General features: G+C 44.1%; 1 protein-coding gene across 3 annotated transcripts in view; it reads right to left on the bottom strand.

Moving 5' to 3' along the window:
• Positions 1-2903: 2903 nt before the first annotated feature.
• The window catches only part of snx29 (sorting nexin 29), a 109598-nt gene continuing 89140 nt past the window's right edge, over positions 2904-23361 (bottom strand). For all 3 annotated transcript variants that reach the window (XM_014179669.2, XM_014179668.2, XM_014179667.2), the window contains 2 exons: positions 12229-12368; positions 2904-4570 (listed from right to left, as the gene is read on the bottom strand). In XM_014179669.2, coding sequence (XP_014035144.2) covers positions 4441-4570; positions 12229-12368 — 270 coding nt within the window. In that variant the 3' untranslated portion in view covers positions 2904-4440. The remainder of the gene's footprint in view (positions 4571-12228; positions 12369-23361) is intronic.

Raw genomic sequence — 23361 nt, 5'->3', positions numbered from 1 at the left:
GGATATTCCATGGCACGAAGCCTGAAGAGGTAATCCATGGCCCGGAACCTGAATAAATAATCCTTGGCAAAAAGCCTGGAGGGATTATAAATGGTCCGGAGCCTGTAGGGATAAACCATGGCACGAAGCCTGTAGGGATAATCCATGGCCTGGCACCTGTAGAGATAATCCATGGTAAGAAGCCTCCAGTGATGATCCTTGGCACGGAACCTGTAGAGATGATCGATGGCATGGAGCCAGCAGCAACGGTCATTAGTCTGGAACCTATGATGAAGCCTCGCAGTCCGGAGCCTCCGGCGACGCTTTCCGTCCGGAGCCTCCAGCGACACTCCTCAGTTCAGAGCCTTCAGCGACGCTCTTCAGTCTGGAGCCTCCAGCGACGCTTTTCCGTCCGGAGCCTTCAGCGGTGGTCTGCAACCCAGAGTCCTTGGCGACGGTCTGCAGCCCAGAGCCTCCGGCGGCGGTCTGCAGCCCAGATCCTCCGGCGGCGGCCTGCAGCCCAGATCCTCCGGCGGCGGCCTGCAGCCCAGATCCTCCGGCGGCGGCCTGCAGCCCAGATCCTCCGGCGGCGGCCTGCAGCCCAGATCCCTTTGTTTTTTATGTTTTGGCCAGGTATGGCTTCCAATCAGAGGCAGCTGTCTATCGTTGTCTCTGATTGGAAGCCATACTTAGGCAGCCTGTTTTTCATGTGTGGGTGTGGGTAGTTGTTTTCCGTTTTGTCAAGTGTACCTTACGGAACTGTTGTCGGTCGTTTGTTGTTTTTGTTGAAGTGTTTTTCATTAAAGAAAAGAATGAGCACTATACACGCTGCGCTTTGGTCTCCTTTAGACGACCCTTGTTACAGTAATGATGTGGGACAAAAGGTTGTTGAGCTGCACAAATCAGAAAATGGCTATAAGAAAATAGTTCAACGGTTGAAAATTCCCATTTCCACTATTTACATTTACGTCATTTAGCAGACGCTCTTATCCAGAGCGACTTACAAATTGGTGCATTCACCTTATGATATCCAGTGGAACAACCACTTTACAATAGTACATCTATATATTCTATCCTATAGAAAAGTTGTGGGCAGAACTGAAAAAGCGTGTGCTATCAAGGAGGCCTACAAACCTGACTCAGTTACACAAGCTCTGTCAGGAGGAATGGGCCAAAATTCACCCAAGTTATTGTGGGAAGCTTGTGGAAGGCTACCCAAAACATTTGACCCAAGTTAAACAATTTAAAGGCAATTCTACCAAATACTAATTGAGTGTATGTACATTTCTGACCCACTGGGAATGATATGAAAGACATAAAAGCTGAAATAAATCATTCTCTCTACTATTGTTCTGACATTTCACATTCTTAAAATGAAGTGGTGATCCTAACTGACCTAAGACAGGGAATTTTTACGAGGATTAAATGTCAGGAATTGTGAAAAACTGAGTTTAAATGTGTTTGGCTAAGGTGTATGTAAACCTCCAACTTCAACTGTATATTTGAGAAAAATATTTGTTTTATGATGAGTTTATTTTTTCTTTCAATTACTTCACTTTAATTAAAAGTTTGATTTTTGTGAATATTTTTAATGAGGACAAACAATAAAGAAAAACATTTCACTGCCCGTTTTGCTCATATTTACCAAGAGTTCCATTATTAGTCAAGGGCACTGTATCTGTAAAGTCCCTCAGTCGAGCAGTTAATTTCAAACACAGATTCAATCAAAGACCAGGGAGGTTTTCCAATGCCTCGCAAAGAAGGCACCTATTGGTAGATAAAAAAAATAAATAGAAGCAGACATTGAATCGAGCATGGTGAAGTTATTAATTAAACTTTGGATGGTGTATTAATACACCCAGTCACTACAAAGATACAGGCATCCTTTCTAACTCAGTTGTCGGAGAGGAAGGAAACCACTCAGGGATTTCTCCATGAGGCCAATGGTGACTTTAAAACACATACAAAGTTTAATGGCTGTGAAAGGAGAAAACTGAGGATGGATCAACAACATTGTAGTTACTCCACAATACTAACCTTATTAACAGAGTGAAAAGGAAGCCTGTATAGAATAAAAAATATTCCAAAACATGCATCCTGTTTGCAACAAGGACTAAAGTAATACTGCAAAAAATGTGGCAAAGCAATTCACTTCTTGTCCTGAATACAAAGTGTTATGTTTGGGACAAATCCAATACAACACATTGCTGAGTACCACTCTCCATATTTTCAAGCATAGTGGTGGTGGCTGCAGCATGTTATGGGTACGCTTGTAATCGTTAAGGACTGCCAAAGGTGATTCTAACATGTATTGACTCAGGGGGTTGAATACTTATTTAATAAAGATATATTAGTGTTTTATTTTTCATATAATAAAAAATATATATAATTTTTCTTACACTTTGACCTTTTGAGTATTTTGTGTAGATTGTTGACAAAAAATTACAATGAAATCGATTTTAATCCCGCTTTATAACACATCAAAATGTGGAAAAAGTCAAGGGGTGTGAATACTTTCTGAAGGCACTCTACATACTGTATATACGTTGATGTCTTTATTTAGCCTTTATTTAACTAGGCAAGTCATTTGACCTAGATAGTTTGTGTGTATGTATTGATGTGTAGGCTACGTGTGCCTTTCTGTTTAAAAATTGATGTAATTCTGTCCTTGAGCTGTTCTTGTCTATTAATGTTCTGTATTATGTTGTGTTTCATGTTTTGTGTGGACCCCAGGAAGAGTTACTGCTGCTTTTGCAACAGCTAATGGGGATCCTAATAAAATACTCCCCCAAAAATACATTGATCCAATTAATTTACATTTCTAATGTTCATGCCCTTAATGAATCATCAAGAACCAATATGTCACAGATCCGTTCCTGCTTTGGACTTTCATATGTAGAATACCACAATAACAACACCATTGGTATGTATGTACAGTATGAACCCCTTTATTCATTAGTCTCTCTGTGCCACTGTCTTTTAAGGCAGACTGTTAGGCTAAAAGGTAGGACAGAAGGTACAAGAGAAGCCCTCTAAAGACCGTAGAGTTGTGGAGGGCCAGGAGTTTTTCCTTCTCCTGACCATGTGACATGATAGGGCAACACTTTGGGCTCTAGTCGTGAAATGACCAGGAAACACTCTAGGCTCTAGTTACAGCCTACAACTAGGGTCCAGAGTTTCTCCTGGTCAGGTCACATGATCTGGGAAAAACTCCTGGTCCTAGTCATGAGACACAAACAGGAAATGAACCTTAGTAGCGGTCCTGTAGAAGTGGCAACGACAACATCACTTAACGTCTGAGTAGAAAGAACAGCTAGATCAATTGAAGTGCTTTGTTATGAATAGATAGAACCAGAGTCCTGTTTCTCCATTTTAAGTTTAACATACAATATGAAACAGCCGCACTGTTAGTCAGGGTGAATGAAAAAAAAAATACATTTGTTGTTTATCATTAATATTTTATAATTGTGCTTCAAAATAAGATTGGTAATCATTTCATAATTTGCTCCTATTATTGATGTGTGCATACTGATTTACAGTCTTCCCCAGTGTGTTATCATCTGCAACTTCCTGTTTAAATCTCATTTTAACAGTTCTGATTGGACAGCTGACTGGGGGGCGGTCACAAGAACAACTTCCATCACAAGCAATCTCTTATTTTTCCCCCGAAGTAATCACTATTCTTGAGTAATATGTATGTATTTAGGATTTCTATTTTATACAAGTTAAAGCAGTGTACAAACTGCATCTGTAAATTACTTGTCATGCACTTGATCAAGCGGCCTCTCTTCAACTGTTACTCAACTGTAAGACATTCATCTATGATCTAGTCACTGTCAAGTCTCCTGCTAAGTCACATTCAGTCCACAATCATTGGAACGGCTGGATAATCAGTCCAGCAGTAATATTTGTATTAAAAGTTCTTAAATTGTGTGATGGAATATGTCATTGTGCACATTATCGTATGGTAACAGATTGGCTAAATAAATATAAAAGATGAATGCCCATTGCCTTGGTTAATGTTAGGTAAATGGATGATGTCAAAATTAAAAACATGGCACCGAAATGTTGACATTGACCAAGAAAACACCTGCTAGTTTTGTTTGAAGAACACTTTTCTCAGTCCCCACACCTCAATGCAAAAAAAAGCTAGAAAACACTGTAGGTACCATGACCATGATACAGTTTCACTACAAAACTGAGTAAAATTAGGAAACAGTCCTCCCATCTTGTTTTAATGTCTGTCCGAGGCCCAGTTAGTCCATGTGTGGTATAGCAGGCATAGTTAGCCTCTGGTGTTCCCAGAAATAGAGGATAAAAGGTTCTGCTGTTGCCTCTCCCCTCCATAACCTCCACTGTCCGTCTCTCTCTCAGGCTCTGAGTTAGTCCAGGAGCAGGAAGTACCTCTCAGTATCAGCAAATCAAAGAAAAGGTAAAAGGTCAGAGTGTAGAGGGTAGAGGTTAGAGGTCGCCGCTCTGGGGCTCTGGGTTGCGGCCCTCCTGATTGCGGTTGCGCCCCAGTCTGGGGAAGCGTGACGAGGCTTTGGAACGGGCTGTCTTACTGCTCCCCTCGCTGGCCACTGGTGTGTCCCTGGGAGGAGACAAAAGGTCAAGAATTCAGCAAAGGAAACCAGAGGTTAGTAATGCCACTTAGGGTTTTTATTTTATTCTTGGCACCAACCAGAACTTGAGGCTAGAACTTGAACTGCGTTTTCTGTGTTCCTGTGAATGTGCCATTTTGGGCAGGACGTGCTGGCTGCTGACACTAAGGGCGACACTTTTGAGGTGAGGTGAGACCGAGTCACCTCCCAAGAAAGGAGTGATGACAAGTGCAGCTTTTGTAGAATCAGGTTCTAATCTCTCACTCTCCATCTCAGCCCCCTCCTAACCAGGGGCCCACTCAGTCATTCATAAAAGAAAGGTCACCATTTTGGATGAGTCATCAATGGCTAAGACAGCTCTACTGTTAATGTAGATATCATCAACTTAGCTCTTTATTTAGCAGAAGAATGGCGCTGGAGGGGATGGCTGCCGTTTTACGGGCTCCTAACCAATTGTGATATTTTGTGTGTTTTTTCGCATTGTTTATAACTTATTTTGTTGATGCTACTGTCTCCTATGACCGAAAAGAGCTTCTGGATATCAGAACAGCGACTACTCACCTCGAACTGGACAAAGATTATTATTTATTTTTTATGAGTCGGACTCAAAGGATATAATGTTCCCAGACAAGGCCCAAACCCCCGTCATTCACATGAAGTAAAGAAGGAAATACATGGGGCGGAGATCAAGATGCCTTGTGAGAATTAGTCGGCGAGTGGGTAACCCGCCTCTACCATCCATTCTATTAGCCAACTGTCACACCCTGATCTGTTTCACCTGTCCTTGTGATTGTCTCCACCCCCTCCAGGTATCGCCCATCTTCCCCATTATCCCGTGTGTATATATATATATATATATATATACCTGTGTTCTCTGTTTGTTCGTTCTCAGTTCGTCTTGTTTGTCAAGTCAACCAGCGTTTTGTCTCTGCTCCTGCTTTTTCCCAGTCTCTTTTTTCTCGCCCTCCTGATTTTGACCCTTGCCTGTCCTGACTCCGAGCCCACCTGCCTGACCACTCTGCCTGACCCTGAGCCTGCCTACTGTCATGGAAATTCAAATTCAGTACTGGTATCCACCCGTGACCACTACCTCTCAGATCATAGGCGGGTCCAGCTGCTCAATAATAAACATGGTTCACCCTGAGATCCCAATTTCTGATCCCCTGTGCACAGTTTACCCAGATCTTCAGGAGCGGTCAACAGGTGAAGTTGCAGATCACCTCTTCGTCGCCAAAAATGTTGTGGAAATTCAGTACTGAGAGAGACTTGGTCATTTCTTCAAACAATCATCTTTATTTAATATCGATTCATTATTGAAATAATGAAGCCGCCAGCCCAGAAGTCTTGACTGTCGGACCGAGTGCTTGAACCATACAGAGAATACTGTGTCTTTATATACCAAACCTAAAAATGCTTCAACCATGGCTGGCTCCACCCTTCCCATATAGATTGGGGGCACCATGAGCCACTTTGGGCTCATCCTGTCTTTATCTGCCCATGGCGTTATCTTAAACCCTGACCCTGGCCTAATTTCCTAGATGCCAGGATGTCTAAGAACCACTGAGGCCTTTGTTCTACTCTTCTCTATCCCAGTCACAATCACCCCACATCCTGTCACTGGAATGCCAGCTGTAGGTTTTATCACCAGGTCAATCAATGTCCACGACACCCAGACTAGCTGCAGGAAGCTAGAGTGGACACCATAAAACTCAGCATTAGCAGGAGAGACATATCTTACTGTTTGTTAAGTAAATAAGTGTTACATATCCAACAAATAAAGTGAATACATCATTTTTCCCTCACACTACCAACCTGTACCTTTGCCCAACACTGGATTTTTGACCGCTGCTTATCCTGAGCCTGCCTGCCGTCCGGTACCGTTGCCTCACCTCTGGTTTACTGAAACCTGCCTGCCTTGACCTGTCTATTGCCTGCCCCTATTGGATCGTTAAACTATTGTTTATTCGACGTGGTCTGTATCTGGGTCTTACCTTCATACTTGATACCAACGTGCAATTACTGGAGAATAAACTGGATGAGCTCCGTTCGAGACTATCATACCAACAGGACATTAAAAACTGTAATATCTTATGTTTCACTGAGTCGTTGCTGAACAATGACATGGATAATATACAGTTGGCAGGGTTTTCTGTGCATCGGAAGGACAGAAAAGCTACGTCTGGTAAGATGAGGGGTGAGGGTGTGTGTCTATTTGTCAATAACAGCTGGTGCACGATGTCTAATATTAAGGTAGTCTCAAGGTATTGCTCGCCTGAGGTAGAGTACCTCATGATAAGCTGTAGACCACACTATCTACCAAGAGAGTTTTCATCTATATTTTTTGTAGCCGTCTATTTACCACCACAAACCGACGCTTGCACGAAGACCGCACTCAACGAGCTGTATAAGGCCATAAGCAAACAAGAAAATGCTCATCCAGAAGCGGCGCTCCTGGTGGCTGTGGACTTTAATGCAGGGAAACCTAAATGCCTTTTATGCTCGCTTTGAGGCAAGTAACACTGAAGCATGCATGAGAGCACCAGCTGTTCCAGACAACTGTGTGTTCACGCTCTCCGTAGCCGATGTGAGCAAGACCTTTAAACAGGTCAACATTCACCAGGTTGCGGGGCCAGACGGATTACCAGGCCGTGTACTCAGAGCAAGCGCGGACCAACAGGCAAGTGTCTTCACTGACATTTTCAACCTCTCCCTGACCGAGTATGTAATACCCACCATAGTCCCTGTGACCAAGTAAGTGAAGTTAACCTGCCTAAATGACTACCGCCCCATAGCATTCACGTTGGTAGCCATGAAGTGCTTTGAAAGGCTGGTCATGGCTCACATCAAACACCATCATCCCGGAAACCCTAGACCCACTTCAATTCGCATACCGCCCCAACAGATCCACAGAAGACGCAATCTCAATCGTACTCCACACTGCCCTTTCCCACCTTGAGAAAAGGAACACCTATGTGAGAATGCTGTTCATTGACTAGAGCTCAGCGTTCAACAACATAATGCCCACAAAGCTCATCACTAAGCTATGGACCCAGGGACAAGACATCTCCCTCTGCAACTGGATCCTGGACTTCCTGACGGCCCGCCCCCAGGTGGTAAGGGTAGGCAACAAAACATCTGCCATGCTGATCCTCAACACGGGGGCACCTTATGGGTGCGTGCTTAGTCCCCTCCTGTACTCCCTGTTCACCCACAACTGTGTGGCCAGGCACGAATCCAACACCATCATTAAGTTTGCAGATGACACAACGGTGGTAGGCCTGATCACCGACAACGAAGACCTCCTCCCTATAGGGAGGAGGTCAGAGACCTGGCAGTGTGGTGACAGGACAACAACCTCTCCCTCAATGTGAGCAAGACAAAGGATATTATCGTGGACTACAGGAAAAGGAGGGCCGAACACGCCCCCATTCACATCGACGGGGCTGTAATGGAGCGGGTCGAGAGTTTAAATTCCTTGGTGTCCACATCACCAACAAACTACCATGGTCCAAACACACCAAGAAAGTCATGAAGAGGGCACGACAACACCTTTTCCCCCTCAGGAGACTGAAAAGATTTGGCATGGGTCCCCAGATCCTCAAAAAGTTCTACAGCTGCACCATCGATAGCATCCTAACTGGTTGCATCACCTCCTGGTATGGCAACTGCTCGACATCCGACCGTAAGGCACTACATAGGGTAGTACGTACAACCCAGTACATCACTGGGGCCAAGCTTCCTGCCATCCAGGACCTATATAATAGGTGGTCTTAGACTCCAGTCACCAGAGTCATAGACTGTTCTCTCTGCTACCACATAGCAAGCGGTACCGGAGTGCCAATTCTAGGTCCAAAAGGCTCCTTACCAGCTTCTACCCCCAAGCCATAAGACTGCTGAACAATTAATCAAATTGCCACCTGGACTATTTGTATTGACACCCACCCACCCTTTGTTTTTACACTGCTGCTACTCTCTGTTTATTATCTATGCATAGTCACTTTACCCCTACCTACATGTACAAATGACCTCGACTAACATGTACCACCGAACATTGACTCGGAATCGGTACCCCTGTATACAGCCTCATCATTTTTTCATTTTTTACTTTAGTAAAATCAACTGCATTGTTGTTTAAGGGCTTTTAAGTTAGCATTTCACGGTAAGGTCTACAACCTGTTGTATTCGGAGCATGTGACTAATCAAATTTGATTTGATAATTTTATCTCAGCGTTTTAGAACCTCTGTGTTATGACTATGAGCTGCTACAGGACAGAATTCTTGTTGGGATCTGTGATTGGTCGTGCTCACCGAGCGGTCACAGCCTCAATCGGTGTGAATGATGCAGGAAATGACTGGAACCTATGACTGGGCTGGCACAAGAAGTCACTTTCAAGGTGTTCACAAAACATTTCCATTATCTATCGCACTCGCACACAGATGTATCAGGCAATGTATTATTATGAAGCACTTTGTGAAATGCCTGTTTTCCCTATCTGACAATGCACACACGGCCAACGGGGGCAGTGTTGCAATCTACTGCGGAGATAGCCTGCAGAGTTCTGTCCTACTATCCAGGTCTGTACCCAAACAATTTGAACTTCTACTTTTAAAAATCCATCTCTCTAAAAACAAGTCTCTCACCGTTGCCGCCTGCTATAGACCACCCTCTGCCCCCAGCTGTGCTCTGGACACCATATGTGAACTGATTGTCCCCCATCTATCTTCAGAGCTCGTGCTGCTAGGTGACCTAAACTGGGACATGCTGAACACCCCAGCCATCCTACAATCTAAGCTTGATGCCCTCAATCTCACACAAATTATCAATGAACCTACCAGGTACCACCCCAAAGCCGTAAACACGGGCACCCTCATAGATATCATCCTAACCAACTTGCCCTCCAAATACACCTCTGCTGTTTTCAACCAAGATCTCTGCGATCACTGCCTCATTGCCTGCATCCGTAATGGGTCAGTGGTCAAATGTCCTCCACTCATCACTGTCAAACGCTCCCTAAAACACTTCAGCGAGCAGGCCTTTCTAATCGACCTGGCCCGGGTATCCTGGAAGGATATTGACCTCATCCCTTCAGTAGAAGATGCCTGGTTATTTTTTTTAAATGCCTTCCTCATCATCTTAAATAAGCATGCCCCATTCAAGAAATTTAGAACCAGGAACAGATATAGCCCTTGGTTCTCTCAAGACCTGACTGCCCTTAACCAACACAAAAACATCCTGTGGCATTCTGCATTAGCATCGAACAGCCCCCGTGATATGCAACTTTTCAGGGAAGTTAGAAACCAATATACACAGGCAGTTAGAAAAGCCAAGGCTAGCTTTTTCGCAGAAATTTGCTTCCTGCAACACAAACTCAAAAACTGCAAACTGCAACACAAACTCACAAACTCAAACTCTGTCACCACGGATAAATCCACTATAATTGAGAATTTCAATAAGCATTTTTCTACAGCTGGCCATGCTTTCCACCTGGCTACCCCTACCCTGGTCAACAGCACTGCACCCCCCACAGCAACTCGCCCAAGCCTTCCCCATTTCTCCTTCTCCCAAATCCAGTCAGCTGATGTTCTGAAAGAGCTGCAAAATCTGGACCCCTACAAATCAGCCGGGCTAGACAATCTGGACCCTTTCTTTCTAAAATGATCTGCCGAAATTGTTGCAACCCCTATTACCAGCCTGTTCAACCTCTCTTTCGTGTCGTCTGAGATTCCCAAAGATTGGAAAGCAGCTGCGGTCATCCCCCTCTTCAAAGGGGGGGACACTCTTGACCCAAACTGCTACAGACCTATATCTATCCTACCCTGCCTTTCTAAAGTCTTCGAAAGCCAAGTCAACAAACAGATTACCAACCATTTCGAATCCCACCGCAACTTCTCCACAATGCAATTTGGTTTCCGAGCTGGTCATGGACCTCAGCCACGCTCAAGGTCCTAAACGATATCTTAATCGCCATCGATAAGAAACAATACTGTGCAGCCGTTTTCATTGACCTGGCCAAGGCTTTCGACTCTGTCAATCACCACATCCTCATCGGCAGACTCAACAGCCTTGGTTTCTCAAATGATTGCCTCGCCTGGTTCACCAACTACTTCTCTGATAGAGTTCAGTGTGTCAAATCGGAGGGCCTGTTGTCCGGGCCTCTGGCAGTCTCAATGGGGGTGCCACAGGGTTCAATTCTTGGGCCGACTCTTTTCTCTGTATACATCAATGATGTCGCTCTTGCTGCTGGTGATTCTCTGATCCACCTCTACGCAGACAACACCATTCTGTATACCTCTGGCCCTTCTTTGGACACTGTGTTAACTACTCTCCAGACGAGCTTCAATGCCATACAACTCTCCTTCCGTGGCCTCCAACTGCTCTTAAATATAAGTAAAACTAAATGCATGCTCTTCAACCGATCGCTGCCTGCACCTGCCCGCCCGTCCAGCATCACTACTCTGGACGGTTCTGACTTAGAATATGTGGACAACTACAAATACCTAGGTGTCTGGTTAGACTGTAAACTCTCCTTCCAGACTCACATCAAACATCTCCAATCCAAAGTTAAATCTAGAATTGGCTTCCTATTTCGCAACAAAGCATCTTTCACTCATGCTGCCAAACATACCCTCGTAAAACTGACCATCCTACCGATCCTCAACTTCGGCGATGTCATTTACAAAATAGCCTCCAATACCCTACTCAATAAATTGGATGCAGTCTATCACAGTGCCATCCGTTTTGTCACCAAAGCCCCATATACTACCCACCACTGCGACCTGTACGCTCTCGTTGGCTGGCCCTCGCTTCATACTCGTCGCCAAACCCACTGGCTCCAGGTCATCTACAAGACCCTGCTAGGTAAAGTTCCCCCTTATCTCAGCCTGCTGGTCACCATAGCAGCACCCACCTGTAGCACGCGCTCCAGCAGGTATATCTCTCTGGTCACCCCCAAAGCCAATTCCTCCTTCGGCCACCTCTCCTTCCAGTTCTCTGCTGCCAATGACTACAAAAATCTCTAAAACTGGAAACACTTATCTCCCTCACTAGCTTTAAGCACCAGCTGTCAGAGCAGCTCACAGATTACTGCACCTGTACATAGCCCATCTATAATTTAGCCCAAACAACTACCTCTTGCCCTACTGTATTTATTTTGCTCCTTTGCACCCCATTATTTATATTTCTACTTTGCACTTTCTTCCACTGCAAATCTACCATTCCAGTGTTTTACTTGCTAAATGGTATTTACTTCCCCACCATGGCCTTTATTGCCTTTACCTCCCTTATCTCACCTCATTTGCTCACTTTGTATATAGACTTATTTTTCTACTATATTATTGACTATGTTTGTTTTACTCCATGTGTAACTCTGTGTTGTTGTATGTGTCAAACTGCTTGCTTTATCTTGGCCGGGTCGCAATTGTAAATTAGAACTTGTTCTCAACTTGCCTAGCTGGTTAAATAAAGGTGAAATAAAAATAAATAAAACACTCCGACGCATGTACACACACACACACACACACACACACACACACACACACACACACACACACACACACACACACACACACACACACACACACACACACACACACACACACACACACACACACACACACACACACACACACAGACAGTGGGGTCACTCACTGGCAGAATGGCAGCAGCTGCAGCAGGGTCTCCTTGGTGGGTTTAGCAGAGAACTCTGGCAGGGTCTGGATCAGCTTGTTCAACACCATCCTCAGGTACGACTGGAGCTGTTTCCTACGCTCCTCTACAAACTTGGCATCCTAAGGAGAAGAGAGGACAGAGACAAGGGAGACATTAAAACTGTACCTTACAGAATGAGAGGGAAAGTACAGGTACGAGTTATAGATAAGTGTGTAGGGTAAGTGGGTGGAGAATGATGCCAGCTGTCAGATTAGATAAGGTCCCAGCTGCCATGTCTCATTTAATGGTTTGTTTGCATGGAAATGTAACACCCCACTTTCTCTGTCTCTCTCACTCTCACTCAGTGACACACTGAGCCTCTCTCAGTCCTTGTCTCTAGCCCCTATGCTCTGTGGATGTCAAAATTGAAAACTGTGGGTGTACAATGTAACACTTTAGAAGTTTATATATGAGAACCATCAGAACATTTTTAAATTAACACTTTTCAAAGCGTTGCTCTTTTAACACTGTCATAGTGTGCTTTTCCTTACTCCAATGGTGTAGATACTATTACAGTAGGTGACGACAACTCTGAGTGTTGTCCAACTGATACTTTTCAACACCAGTGGCATTTACATTTTACAACTCAGTGTGAAAGGTACACTGCTATGATGTTCAAAGATATCGTGAATTTAACACTTTAGAATTTTACTCTAGCAGTCTACTACTTTTTCTAGCTTGCCACCAATGGCTATGTTTGTTAGACAGACACGGTTGTTACACTCATTCACTTAAGTTACATGTGAGTGAGTGCTTAAGTAAATGTGTTATCATTCAAATAAAACACTTTAGGACAAAACATTTTATTTATATATAGTAAATCAAATTCTATGTCACATGCGCCGAATACAACAGGTGTAGTAGACCTTACAGTGAAATGCTCACCAACAATGCTTTAAGAAGTCTTAAGAAAAAAAAAAGTGTTAAGTAAAAAATTAATAAGTAAAATATAGAAAATAAAAGAAACAAATAATTAAACAGCAGCAGTAAAATAACAATAGCGAGGCTATATACAGGGGGTACCGGTACAGAGTCAATGTGCTGGGGCACCGGTTAGTCGAGGTAATTGAGGTAATATGTACATGTAGGTAGAGTTAAAATGACTATGCATAGATAATAAACAAAGAGTAGCAGCAGCGTAAAAGAGGGGTCTGGGTAGCCCTTTGATTAGCTGTTCAGGAGTCTTATGGCTTGGGGGTAGAAGCTGTTAAGAAGCCTTTTGGACCTAGACTTGGCGCTCCGGTACCGCTTGCCATGCTGTAGCACAGAGAGCAGTCTATGACTAGGGTGGCTGGAGTCTTTGACAATTTTTAGGGCCTTCCTCTGAAACCCGTGGTATAGAGGTCCTGGATGGCAGGAAGCTTGGCCCCAGTGATATACTGGGCCGTACTCACACCCCTCTGTAGTGCCTTGCAGTCGGAGGCCGAGCAGTTGCCATACCAGGCAGTGATGCAACCCGTCAGGATGCTCTTGATGGTGCAGCTGTAGAACCTTTTGAGGATCTGAGGACCCATGCCAAATCTTTTCAGTCTCCTGAGGGGGAATAGGCTTTGTCGTGCTCTCTTCACGACTGTCTTGGTGGGCTTGGACCATGTACGTTTGTTGGTGATGTGGACGCCAAGGAACTTGAAGCTCTCAACCTGCTCCACTACAGCCCTGTCGATGAGAATGGGGGCGTGCTCGATCCTCCTTTTCCTGTAGTCCACAATCATCTCCTTTGTCTTGATCACATTGAGGGAGAGGTTATTGTCCTGGTACCACACGGCCAGGGCTCTGACCTGTTCCCTATAGGCTGACTCATTGTTGTCGGTGATCAGGCCTACCACTGTTATGTCATCTGCAAACTTGATGATGGTGTTGGAGTCGTGCCTGGCCATGCAGTCATGAGTGAACAGGGAGTACAGGAGGGGAATGAGCACACACTCCTGTTCCCTGTGTTAAAGATTAGCGTGTCAGATGTGATGTTACCTACCCTTACCACCTGAGGGCGGCCCGTCAGGAAGTCCAGGATCCAGTTGCAGCGGGAGGTGTTTAGTCCCAGGGTCCATAGTTTAGTGATGAGATTAGAGGGCACTATGGTGTTGAACGCTGAGCTGTAGTCAATGAATAGCATTCTCACATAGGTGTTCCTTTTGTCCAGGTAGGAAAGGGCAGTGTTGAGTTCAATAGAGATTACATCATCTGTGGATATGTTGGGGCGGTATGAAAATTGGAGTGGGTCTAGGGTTTCTGGATTAATGGTGTTGATGTGAGCCATGACCAGCCTTTCAAAGCACTTCATGGCTACAGATGTGAGTGCTACGGGTCGGTAGTCATTTAGGCAGGTTACCTTAGTGTTCTTGGGCACAGGGACTATGGTGGTCTGCTTGAAACATGTTGGTATTACAGACTCAGTCAGGGACAGGTTTAAAATGTCAGTGAAGACACTTGCCAGTTTGTCCGTGCATGCTCAGAGTACACGTCCTGGTAATCCGTCTGGCCCTGCGGCCTTGTGAATGTTGACCTTACTCACATCGGCTACGGAGAGCGTGATCACACTGTTGTCCGGAACAGCTGATGCTCTTATGCATGTTTCAGTGTTACTTGCCTTGAAGCGAGCATATAAATAATTTAGCTAGTCTCGTAGGCTTGTGTCACTGGGCAGCTCGTGGCTGGGCCTCCTTTTGTAGTCTGTAATAGTTTGCAAGCCCTATCACATCCGACGAGCGTCGGAGCTGGTGTAGTACGATTCAATCTTTTTCCTGTATTGAGGCTTTGCCTGTTTGATGGTTCGTCGAAGGGCATAGCTGGATTTCTTATAAGCTTCCGGGTTAGAGTCCCGCTCCTTGAAAGCAGCAGCTCTACCCTTTAGCTCAGTGCGGATGTTGCCTGTAATCCATGGCTTATGGTTGGGGTATGTACGTACGGCCACTGTGGGGAGGATGTACTTATTGATGAAGCCAGTGACTGATGTGGTGTACTCCTCAATGCCAACGGAAGAATCCTGGAACATATTCCAGTCTGTGCTAGGAAAACAGTCCTGTAGCTTAGCATCTGCTTCATCTGACCACTTTCTTATTGACCGAGTCACTGGTACTTCCTGCTTTAGTTTTTGCTTGTAAGCAGGAATCAGGAGGATACAGTTATGGTCAGATTTTCCAAATGGAGGTCGAGGGAAAGCTTTGTATGCGTCTCTGTGTGTGGAGTAAAGGTGGTCTAGAGTTTTTTTCCCCTCTGGTTGCACATTTAACATGTTGGTAGAAATTAGGTAAAACAGATATAAGTTTCCCTGCATTAAAGTCCCCGGCCACTAGGAGCGCCGCCTCTGGATGAGCGTTTTCCTGTTTGCTTATGGCCGTATACAGCTCATTGAGTGCGGTCTTAGTGCCAGCATCGGTTTGTGGTGGTAAATAGACAGCTACAAAGAATATAGATGAAAACTCTCTTGGTAAATAGTGTGGTCTACAGCTTATCATGATATACTCTACCTCCGGCGAGCAAAACCTTGAGACTCCCTTTTGTGCACCAGGGGTTGTTTACAAATATACATAGATCGTCACCCCTTGTCTTACCAGAGGCCGCTGTTCTATCCTGCCGAAAAAGCTTGAAACCCGCCAGCTGTATGTTATTCATGTTGTCGTTCAGCCACGACTCGGTGGAACATAAGATATTACAGTTTTTAATGTCCTGTTGGTAGGATATATGTGCTTGTAGCTCGTCTCTTTTATTATCCAATGATTGTACGTTGGCTAATAGGACCGATTCCAAAGGCAGATTACCCAATCGTTGTCTGATCCTTACAAGGCACCCAGACCTTCGTCCCCGACATCTCAGTCTCTTTCTCCTGCGAATGACGGGGATCAGGGCCTTTTCGGGCGTCTGAAGTAAATCCTTCCCATCCAATTCGTTAAAGAAAAAGTATTCCTCCAGTACGGGGTGAGTAATCGTTGTCCTGATATCTAGAAGCTCTTTTCGGTCATAAGACAAGGTGGCAGAAACATTGTGTACAAAATAAGTTACAAATAACATGAAAAAACACACACAATAGCACAATTGGTTAGGAGATCGTAAAACAGCATTATTACAGCTTAATGAGGAATGCTTTTCCAACAGTCTTGAAGGAGTTCCCACATATGCTGAGCACTTGTTGGCTGCTTTTCCTTCCCCTGATGCAGCACTCCATCACTCTCCGTCTTGGTCAAATAGCCCTTTAACAGGCTGAAGGTGTGTTTTGGGTCATTGCCTTGTTGAAAAACAAATTATAGTCCCACTAAGCGCAAACCAGATGGGATGGAGTATTGCTGCCGAATGCTGTGGTAGCCATGCTTGTTAAGTGTGCATTGAATTGTAAATAAATCACTGACAGTGTCACCAGCAAAGCACACCCACACCATCACACCTCGTCCTCCATGCTTCACGGTGGGAACCACACATATGGAGATCATCCATTCACCTACTTTGGACTCATCAGACCAAAGGACAGATTTCCACCGTTCTAATGTCCATTGCTCGTGTTTCTTGGCCCAAGCCAGTCTCTTCTTATTATTGTTGTCCTTTAGTAGTGGTTTCTTTGCAGCAATTCGATCATGAAGGGCAATTCACGCAGTCTCCTTTGAACAGTTGAAGTTGAGATGTGTCTGTTACTTGAACTCTGTGAAGCATTTATTTGGGCTGCAAACAGAGGTGCAGTTAACTCTAATGAACTTTTCTGTGGCGGTTTTCATGAGAGCCAGTTTCATCATAGCACTTGATGGTTTTTGCGACTGCACTTGAAGAAACTTTCAGAATTTTTTTTATTTCCCGGATTGACTGACCATGTCTTAAAGTAATGATGGACTGTCGTTTCTCTTTGCTTATTTGAGCTGTTCTTGACATAATATGGACTTGGACTTTTACCAAATAGGGCTATCTTCTGTATACCACTCCTACCTTGTCACAACATAACTGATTGGCTCAAATGCATTAAGAAGGAAAGAAATTCCACAAATTAACAAGGCACACCTGTTAATGGAAATGCATTCCAGGTGACTACCTCATGAAGCTGGTTGAGAGAATGCCAAGAGTGTGCAAAGCTGTCATCAAGGCAAAGAGTGGGTACTTTGAAAATCTAAAATATATTTTGATTTTAACACTTTTTTGGTTACTACATGATTCCATATGTGATATTGTAGTTTGGATGTCTTCACTATTATTCTACAATTTAGAAAATAGTAAAAATAAAGAAAAACCATTGAATGAGTAGGTGTGTCCAAACTTTTGACTGGTACTGTATATATACTGCTCAAAAAAATAAAGGGAACACTTAAACAACACAATGTAACTCCAAGTCAATCACACTTCTGTGAAATCAAACTGTCCACTTAGGAAGCAACACTGATTGACAATAAATTTCACATGCTGTTGTGCAAATGGAATAGACAACAGGTGGAAATTATAGGCAATAAGCAAGACACCCCCAATAAAGGAGTGGTTCTGCAGGTGGAGACCACAGACCACTTCTCAGTTCCTATGCTTCCTGGCTGATGTTTTGGTCACTTTTGAATGCTGGCGGTGCTTTCACTCTAGTGGTAGCATGAGACGGAGTCTACAACCCACACAAGTGGCTCAGGTAGTGCAGCTCATCCAGGATGGCACATCAATGCGAGCTGTGGCAAGAAGGTTTGCTGTGTCTGTCAGCGTAGTGTCCAGAGCATGGAGGCACTACCAGGAGACAGGCCAGTACATCAGGAGACGTGGAGGAGGCCGTAGGAGGGCAACAACCCAGCAGCAGGACCGCTACCTCCGCCTTTGTGCAAGGAGGAGCACTGCCAGAGCCCTGCAAAATGACCTCCAGCAGGCCACAAATGTGCATGTGTCTGCTCAAACGGTCAGAAACGGACTCCATAAGGGTGGAATGAGGGCCCGACGTCCACAGGTGGGGGTTGTGCTTACAGCCCAACACCGTACAGGACGTTTGGCATTTGCCAGAGAACACTAAGGTTGGCAAATTCGCCACTGGCGCCCTGTGCTCTTCACAGATGAAAGCAGGTTCACACTGAGCACGTGACAGACGTGACAGAGTCTGGAGACGCCGTGGAGAAAGTTCTGCTGCCTGCAACATCCTCCAGCATGACCGGCTTGGCGGTGGGTCAGTCATGGTGTGGGGTGGCATTTCTTTGGGGGGCCGCACAGCCCTCCATGTGCTCGCCAGAGGTAGCCTGACTGCCATTAGGTACCGAGATGAGATCCTCAGACCCCTTGTGAGACCATATGCTGGTGCGGTTGGCCCTGGGTTCCTCCTAATGCAAGACAATGCTAGACCTCATGTGGCTGGAGTGTGTCAGCAGTTCCTGCAAGAGGAAGGCATTGATGCTATGGACTGGCCCGCCCGTTCCCCAGACCTGAATCCAATTGAGCACATCTGGGACATCATGTCTCGCTCCATCCACCAACGCCACGTTGCACCACAGACTTTCCAGGAGTTGGCGGATGCTTTAGTCCAGGTCTGGGAGGAGATCCCTCAGGAGACCATCCGCCACCTCATCAGGAGCATGCCCAGGCGTTGTAGGGAGGTCATACAGGCACGTGGAGGCCACACACACTACTGAGCCTCATTTTGACTTGTTTTAAGGACATTACATCAAAGTTGGATCAGCCTGTAGTGTGGTTTTCCAATTTCATTTTGAATGTGACTCCAAATCCAGACCTCCATGGGTTGATAAATTGGATTTCCATTGATTATTTTTGTGTGATTTTGTTGTCAGCACATTCAACTATGTAAAAAGTATTTAATAAGATTATTTCTTTCATTCAGATCTAGGATGTGTTGTTTAAGTGTTCCCTTTATTTTTTTGAGCAGTGTATATCTATCATAATGCGTTACTTTGATGGCCTAGTTTCTCCCAAAGACAGTGGTCTGAAACTCCTGAGTTGTATTCACCTGCAGTAGTGCATGCTGGTAAATATGATAATAATGGGTGTGGTTTTAAATGTTTTTGAGTGTTTTACTCTACATTGAGTGACATAATCACACTCAACTCTGGTTAGTAAAACAAACACAGGCAACACCCCGATTGAACAGTATATTAAAAGATATGAACAACAGCTGGTCTTCAGTTACACAAAGTAACGCCACATCAACATCAAAACTGCTTACACCAGGATATGAACACGATTTTGTTGTACAGCTCTAGTTATAGGTACCATCCTCACCTGCTGTTTCAAGGCAAACCTGCTACAGCCCACTGACTGATGGACAGACGGACGGACGCACACACGCGTATGACAGTAGCGTAGAGACACAGATAGAGGCAAATATAGCCCTGTAGTTCTTTGTTTGCCACCGTCCCTAACCTGTCTGTTCCAGATGACTCATTTTAGTATAATACATCTCACTATACGACAGGGACTCACATACACTCCCCACACATGGACATCAACACAGTGATGACACTATGGAGGTGTATGTTTATATGTACACATATAAAGACATGAACTATTCTTATCCCACCAGTGTTCACCTGTCTGCTACTGTATATGAGGCCTGTTACTGTAATTTAACTCACTATAAGACAGGGACACACTCGGGTAGGCATGGATATCAACACAACACTGAAGGCACAGACACAGGGAGATATTGCTATAGATAGGATCGCCACTGGCTACACCTGTCCGCTATGAGGCATGTTACATCAATTTACAAGACAACTCAGACAGATACACACGGGCATGTCTATCCACATGTGTGTACAGACATTGAGAGAATGGCGACACAAGTGAACAACGCAGTCAAAGTGAGACAGAGGACAAATCTCAAGATCAGAGGGAACAGTATGCACAACTCAGTATCACAGATTATTGTAAAATAGACACAAATTGCTTATTGAAAATTCGTGACAGGCACATGAAAAAGTGTATTTTTTTCATGTGCAGTACACGATTTTGTATACAGTGCATTTCAATCACAGATTAAGACAGTAGGTTACTTAAAACAGAAACGATAGGAGGGAGGTTGGTAGGGGAGGATAGGTGGGCATATAACAAGAACGTCTAGCAACCCAAAAGCACGGCCATGCCAATTCACAGAACGGTGATACAGACGTGAGTAGTCCTGACAGAGGAAGGATGCAAAGCGACGAGAGCTCAAAGTAGGCCAACACAGCTCCAGCAAAGGATCATGGGTAGGGCATGAACAGATTTGTGAGGTTCAAAGGAGATGTTTGCGATGGAACTCAAATGCAAAGCTTGTGACGGGTTTAGCGAATAGAAACGTATCGTCCGTAGGGGTACAACAATCAAGCCATGACACAAACACACCATTTTTAGCTTGGAAGATACATAATATAACTTCTTAGGGATCAAATCCCGTTAACAGGATCAATTTGACAACAGCCAGTGAAAGTGCAGGGCGCCAAATTCAAACAACAGAAATCTTATAATTAAAATTCCTCATACAAGTATTATACAGCATTTTAAAGATAAACTTCTTGTTAATCCAACCACAGTGTCCGATTTCAAAAAGGCTTTACGGTGAAAGCATACCATGCGATTATGTTAGGTCAGCGCCTTGTCACAAAAAAAACATACACCATTTTCCAGCCAAAGAGAGGAGTCACACAAAGCTGAAATAGAGATAAAATTAATCACTAACCTTTGATGATCTTCATCAGATGGCACTCATAGGACTTCATGTTACAGAATACATGTATGTTTTGTTCGATAAAGTTCATATTTATATCCCAAAATCTCAGTTTACATTGGCGTGTTATGTTCAGTAATATTTTGCTTCCAAAACATCCGGTGATTTTGCAGAGAGCCACATCAATTTACAGAAATACTCATCATAAACGTTGATGAAAGATACCAGTGTTATGCATAGAATTAAAGATACACTTCTCCTTAATGCAACCGCTGTGTCAGATTTCAAAAAAGCTTTACGGAGAAAGCACAGCATGCAATAATCTGAGTACAGTGCTCAGCCACCAAAACAAGCCATACAGATACCCGCCATGTTGCGGAATAAGTAAAAGTCAGAAATAGTGTTATAAATATTCACTTACCTTTGATGATCTTCTTCGGAATGCACTCCCAGGAATCCCAGTTCCACAATAAATGCTCGTTTTGTTCGATAAAGTTAATCTTTATGTCCAAATACCTCCTTTTTGTTCGCGCGTTTAGTTCACTATTCCAAATGCACAAGGCGCGGGCACTAAGTCCAGACGAAAAGTCAAAAAGGTTCCATTACAGTTTGTAAAAACATGTCAAACCATGTATAGAATCAATCTTTAGGATGTTTTTATCATAAATCTTCAATAATATTCCAACCGGACAATTCCTTTGTCTTTAGAAATGAAAGGGAACGGAGCTTGTGCACAAGGCCGCACGCGTGACTAAACTAAAGGCTTTCAGCCAGACCACTGGTTCAAACAGCTCTTATTCGCTCCCCTTTCACAATAGAAGCCTGAAACAACGTTCTAAAGACTGTTGACATCTAGTGGAAGCCCTAGGAAGTGCAATCTGACCAAATTTACACTGTATATTGGATAGGCAATCACTTGAAAAACTACAAACCTCAGATTTCCCACTTCCTGGTTGGATTTTTCTCAGGTTGTCACCTGCCATATGAGTTCTGTTATACTCACAGACATCATTCAAACAGTTTTAGAAACTTCAGAGTGTTTTCTATCCAAATATACTAATAATATGCATATCTTAGCTTCTGGGCCTGTGTAGCAGGAAGTTTACTCTGGGCACGCTTTTCATCCGAAGGTGAAAATACTGCCGCCCAGCCCAGAGAGGATAAACAAAGAGATGCGAACTATAAAGATAGTTACAAAACAAGGTTAACTAATGTCACAAACAGGAAGTGTAGACTAAAATACAAAAACATCAGTGAGATACTGTAGAATAGAAATCAGGCCACCACATTGACTTATGATTATGGCACGCAAAGAAACTCCTCAAAGACTGCTCCTATGAAAACACTTATACACACAAACCGCCGTGCAACTGATGCATAAAAGATCACAAGTAATTCAGGAATGTTCATACAAGACCTCAACAATGTCTCTTTGCCATCATTAAAGGCATTACACATGCATATTGAATGTTACATGTGAACACAACATACAAGATTCATAAATGATTCCACGTTTACTGGTTAATTATTCACTTAGCTCTCCTGTTCTGTCGCTCAAGGTGAAACGCCAGCCCTGACTTTTACAGCCCTCCAAGTACTGTAATATTACAGATCATAACGATCTTATACGATCTTATTATCATCAGAAAGATCAAATGTTGTTTAAAAAATGATGAGAGTAGGACAGTAGACAGTTCCCTAGTCTCTAACAGCGCTCTGATTTGGTGGAACCCCATAACACTGCCTCTACAAAGCAGCCCAGTAGGGGAGGAAGAGGAAAGCAGCAATTGAAAAATTGACTGATTTGATCCAAATGAAAGGAACATGGGTAGGAAAGATGGCAGAGAGAGAGAGAGAGACAGAGAACTAGAGAGACAGGAAAAACCTCCATCAAAGCAATAAGAATTCTCTGTGAATCTGAGACGAGAAACCCTGACAGTTGAACTCTGGGAAGTGGGAGCAGAGCAGAGCAGACAGACAGTCGCAGCCTTTGATGTCATCATTCTTCCTTCCGCAGTCATGGCAATGGTGTCCATCAGGACGGATGTGACAGGTGCGCTCGGAAACATTTAGCGTGTTTTGCCAGCCGAGCCCTTGACAAATCAGCTGTTTAGGGGCTGTCAGTGGCAGGTGTGTGTGTGTGTTTGTGATGCTATGTCAATGCAGTTAGGAGATTCTCAGAGACATCAGGAGGCCGAGTAATGCTCAGATAATGTTGCCGTGGTAATACATCGAGCTGTGATTCTTACGTACACTGGCAGTTATGGTGCTTGACATCACAAAACTGAGATGTATTAACATTTCATCACACAACCCTACCTGTATTCCATTCCATGATCCATACACCTGATCCTGCAAGCTAACGCAGATGCATAATATGGGTGGCTATTAGAATTAGCTTCCTTTATATACTGTCCCATGCTGTCGCCAACTGACAAGATTAGCTACACGTCTCTCTCTCTCTCTCTCTCTCTCTC

Source organism: Salmo salar, chromosome ssa28, assembly GCF_905237065.1.
Source record: "Salmo salar chromosome ssa28, Ssal_v3.1, whole genome shotgun sequence".
NCBI classification, from domain to species: domain Eukaryota; kingdom Metazoa; phylum Chordata; class Actinopteri; order Salmoniformes; family Salmonidae; genus Salmo; species Salmo salar.
The sequence above is the reverse complement of the archived record's forward strand: the minus strand, read 5'-3'. Positions and strand labels throughout refer to the sequence as shown.